Genomic DNA, 4625 nt, shown 5'->3' with positions numbered 1-4625 from the left:
TGACACTAGGTCAAACATTCAGCTTGTATGCTTGAGCTGTGGGACAGGTGGGCATGAATTTGCCCTCTGACGTCAGATCCTGAAGGAGGAATGAGCCACCCTCTAATGCCAGTCTCCCCACATCTGACTGGGGATTCCTGACCCAAAGAGTTATCAGTGAGACCCTCCAACCCTGGCCTGTAATTGGGAGCTGGGACAAGTTCCTGACTCTGGTCACACCCTGGTCAGCTGACCATAGCTCCCGACAGAGCAGAAGCACAGGGTCTGACTATTTATCTGGGGCAGAGTTAGGGCTCAGGGCTGGACATGAGAACAGGGACACAGGAGGTGGATGTGTCATCATAGAGGACTGGGCCTCTCTGAGGAGCCTTGGAGGTTAAAAAGCCAGAGAATGGGAGAAGCAGGCCCTGCAGGAACCAAGGCTGCATTGCCTCCTCTCCATGCTCGGGAAGAGAAGCTCAGGCTGTGGTGAGGACAGCTGGGCCCCATTCTGTTGCTGTTATTTTCTGTGTTCTTGAACTTGTCCCTTGCTGCCGAGGCTGGGTGTAGCCTTCATGTGAGACAAACGGGGTGGCAGCCCCTCCCTGTGGTATATAACAGGATCAGGTGGGGAGCCTGTATCCTCCTCCCTCCAGCCCTACAGCAGGTGTGAGGGCGGTTGTGCCCCACCCAGTACAGGCAGGCCCTGGGTTGAGCAGGGGAGGGTGGTCTCTGTTGTGGGCAGACACCATGGCTCTGGGGCCCCGTGGCTTCCTACTGCTTCTGGCTGTTCCTGGTGAGTGAGCTGACTTGGGATCTGTGTGGCATTGTGTTTATACCCTACTCTGGAGTAGGAGTGTGTCTGCTTCCTCTCTGGACCTCCCCCTGATTTCCCCTCATTTCCCACCATTCCCTGGAGCTCTGAGAGAGTTGGGAGGAGGGAGCTGGGGACCTTGGAATCTGAGTTTAGGTGGGCAAAAGCCACGTTCTTCATGGTGGGCCTGGACCCCTCAGCTGGGTAGCTTGGCCATCATTGCTGGGGACAGAGGCTTGGGGTGTGGGTGTGGGGGGACACCAATAGGCCCAGACCCCGGTAAGACCCTCCTCAGGAGGACCTAGAGGATGTGAGGGGTGAAGGCTGGGACAGTACTCAGGGTCTCCTCAGCTGTTGTTTATGGCCCATGGCTGGTCCCGCTCTACCCGGGATTGGGATGGCAGCTGGCCAGGCCACATCTACCTGGCTGGGCCCCATCTATCTTAGCTGCTCAGGACCACCTTGGGACACTGTCGGGGACAATGCTTAGGTTTAGGGGACCAGAGTCACTCTCATGGGCAGCTCCCCTAATCCTCCCATCTCCCTTCTTCAGGTATCCCTCATAAGGCTCTGCAGTCAGGTATGTCCCCAGCAGATGTTTCAGGATCAGAGGTCAGTCCTGGCAGGCAGGCCCAAGAGGGACAGTCTGTGGGGGAGGGGTGGCCTGGCCTAGGGAGGCCATGGACTTGTCACAAGCATCCCTGGTACCCTGGCCGATAGAGCACAGGCTAGCTTCACCTGGGAAGCTGCACCTCTGCTCTGGCTACTTTGTATCTTCTAGAGCGACTTTGAATCTCCTGCACCAGCTGCTGGCCCTCACAGCCTACCCTTCTTCTGCTGATGTTGCTCTTGGGAAGGAGACTCAAGGCGTCTTGTTAGTCTTCTTTAGGATTTACCTGGTGTTCTGGGGTCAGGGATGTAGTCTGCTTTCATTTTTTTCTATCAGCATGGACCCAATTTCCGATTTCACTCTGTTGTGCAGATTAAGAGTGAACCTCTCCCCCGTGGGATCTCCTCTACTTTTTGTTAAAAGAAAAAACTAAGATGAAATTTACATCAATTTAGCCATGATACAGTGTAGCGTTTGGTGGCATTTAACATATTCCCAGTGTTTTGTGACATTACATTTGTGAGTTCCAAATGTCACTCTAACAGGAAGTCCCTTCTCACCAGGGAGGGAACCCCTCCCTCGCCCCATCACTCCCTCCCCTCCCTTGCCCAGTCACTCTTAGCCCTTTCTTACTCCCATAACTCCAAGCAGTCAGCTGCTTACCCCAGCCCCACCCAACCATCCTTCCAAGGACCGTGCTATGTCCTACAGGGCGGTGTTCAGACACCAACTTACTGTTTCTAGGAAATGGTTTTGAACCTGTGTGTTGTGATTCCTTGGTGTGTGTGTGTGTGTGTGTGTGTGTGTGTGTGTGTGTGTGTGTGTGTGTGTGAAACAACCCTTTCACAGGAGTGGCCTAAGACCATCTTCATATAACATATTCACATTAGGATTCATAACAGCAAAATCACAGCTATGAAGCAGTAATGAAAATAATTTTATGGTTGGGGTCACCACAACATGAGAAACTGTATTAAAGGGTTGCAGCATTAGGAAGGTTGGGGGGACCACTGTTCTAGTGCATTGTTATTTCCTGCACCCACAATGCTTCTGTGCTGGGGGGACCAGCAAGGGGGAATCAGAGACATCAGGGTTCCCCAAGATGCTAAGGAGTGGGAATCACGGAGGGCCCCAGAGGAAAGGCATTGGGCAGAACGCCAGTCTCTGGGACTCCCTAGCCAACAGTGCCTCCTCCGGATCAGGGTGTGGCCAGCCTCAGGTTTCGCATGCAGGAAGTCGAATCGTGGGAGGCCATGCTGCCTCAGCTGGCACATGGCCATGGCAGGCTAGCCTCCGTCTGCAGAAGGTGCATGTGTGTGGAGGGTCCCTGCTCAGCCCAGAATGGGTACTCACAGCAGCCCACTGCTTCTCTGGGTGAGTGACCCCATGAGGCCTGACCACCTGGGCTTATGGGGCAGTGATAGCAAACAGGTCCTTGCTTAGCCTATGATTGACACCCAAGTCCAAGATTTCCTCTTCAATAAAGAAAACCACATTAAGGTGCCACCCACCTAAAGTGGCAGTGTGCAGGCCCAGTGAGGGTGGGGTCCCCTCTCCCACATCTGCCAGTACATAGCAAAGAACACTTAACCTCCACTGGGCTTAAGAGTGAGCCTAGCCACCTAGCCAGCTTGTATTTGGGAGGTATCCTAAATCTAGTCAGCCCGAAGCCCTTCTATTTTTCTTGCATTCTCCAGGACTGCCTTTCCCTGTTTTAGAACAGTGGGGTCCCCAGAATGCTGGACACCTTCCAGCCAGAGGTGGCAGGAGCACAGGCTGCCATCCTTGGGCCCTGGAGTGTGAGGCACTGCCAGGTTCATGACCCGTGTACACAGTAGATGTTTCTGTGCCTAGAGTCGAGGACAAATGGGACACTGGGTATTGGCAGAGGTGGGTGGTGGGTAGCTCAGTCATTGTTTGAGGGGGACACTTATATCTCTCCCTGCCTCCCAGGTCTGTGAACGCGTCCGATTACCAGGTGCACTTGGGAGAGCTGAAGATCACCCTGTCACCCCATTTCTCCACTGTAAAGCAGATCATCCTGTACTCTGCCCCCCCGGGGCCACCAGGGTCCAGTGGAGACATTGCCCTGGTGCAGCTGGGCACCCCTGTGGCCCTCTCCAGTTGGGTCCAGCCTGTGTGCCTCCCAGAGGCCTCAGCTGACTTCTACCCGGGGATGCGGTGCTGGGTGACAGGCTGGGGCTACACACGGGAGGGAGGTGAGGAGAGCCCTTTCTGAAACCCTTTCTCTTGGGGAATAAAGGGAAGGCAAGGGCTACCTGGAGGGAAGCAGGAGCCACGGGTGCTACCACTTGCTCCTAGTAGCCACACCTGTTCCTCCTGAAAGTCAAACACATACTGGTCTCCACCAACATCAACATCTGATCCACAGATGGGTGTGTGTGTGAGTGTGGGGGGGGAGGCAGAGGCCAGCATGGTGGGAGGTTGACTGTATGAGGGTGTGCCTGCCACTTGCTCACTCCCGGCAGTGTAGGGCTGGTTATTCAGGCTACTCCTGAACCTTCCTTCCTCTCAGAGCCCCTGAAGCCCCCATACAACCTGCAGGAGGCAGAAGTCTCCGTGGTGGATGTAGAGACTTGCAGCCAGGCCTACAGCAATCCCAATGGCACCATCATCCAGCCAGACATGCTATGTGCCCGGGGCCCTGGGGATGCTTGCCAGGTGAGCTAGCTGGGAACATGGAGGGATGGCATAGCCTGAAGCATGGTGAGGGTCCCCAAATCCTTGGCATCCCATCCTCATTCTGACCTCTCCTGCAGGATGATTCTGGAGGGCCACTAGTGTGCCAGGTGGCTGGGACCTGGCAGCAGGCTGGCGTGGTCAGCTGGGGTGAGGGCTGTGGCCGCCCTGACCGGCCTGGTGTCTACGCTCGAGTTACTGCCTATGTGAACTGGATCCACCACCACATCCCAGAATCGGGTGGTCCAGGAATACAAGGGTTTTCCTGGATTCCCCTCCTGGCTGGCCTCTTCTTTCCCAGCCTCCTCCTGCTGTTGGTCTCTGGAGTCCTGATGGTCAAGTGCTGGCTGGGGAGATCCTGCCTAGGCTCCACCTCCCACCCAACTTCAGACCTCTGACTGAGGTGTCACAACCCAAACACATCTCTTAAATAAGTTAGTGTTTATTCAGCTTTGCCTTGCCCCTTCCCGCCCCTTATCTTTGACTTAGGAAGCCAAGTTTTTCTGCATCTGATTATTGCAA

General features: G+C 54.9%; 1 protein-coding gene across 4 annotated transcripts; it reads left to right on the top strand.

Annotated features, from left to right (window-relative positions):
* Positions 1–684: 684 nt before the first annotated feature.
* On the top strand, positions 685–4560 carry Tpsg1 (tryptase gamma 1). 4 transcript variants are annotated; one of them, XM_075941495.1, is made up of 6 exons: positions 715–775; positions 1347–1373; positions 2606–2777; positions 3357–3622; positions 3940–4085; positions 4184–4560. In XM_075941495.1, exons 1-6 carry the CDS (start codon positions 730–732, stop codon positions 4499–4501), a joined length of 975 nt encoding a protein of 324 aa, XP_075797610.1. In that variant the 5' UTR covers positions 715–729; the 3' UTR covers positions 4502–4560. The 4 variants fall into 4 exon arrangements, with proteins under 4 accessions (XP_075797609.1, XP_075797610.1, XP_075797608.1 ...); XM_075941494.1 differs by lacking the exon at positions 2606–2777 and having other exon boundaries at positions 685–775; positions 1347–1405; XM_075941492.1 differs by lacking the exons at positions 715–775; positions 1347–1373 and adding an exon at positions 1628–1667.
* Positions 4561–4625: the final 65 nt, after the last annotated feature.

Source organism: Microtus pennsylvanicus, chromosome 11 (assembly GCF_037038515.1).
Source record: "Microtus pennsylvanicus isolate mMicPen1 chromosome 11, mMicPen1.hap1, whole genome shotgun sequence".
In the NCBI taxonomy this organism is placed as follows: domain Eukaryota; kingdom Metazoa; phylum Chordata; class Mammalia; order Rodentia; family Cricetidae; genus Microtus; species Microtus pennsylvanicus.
This window is presented reverse-complemented; position numbering and strand designations above follow the sequence as displayed.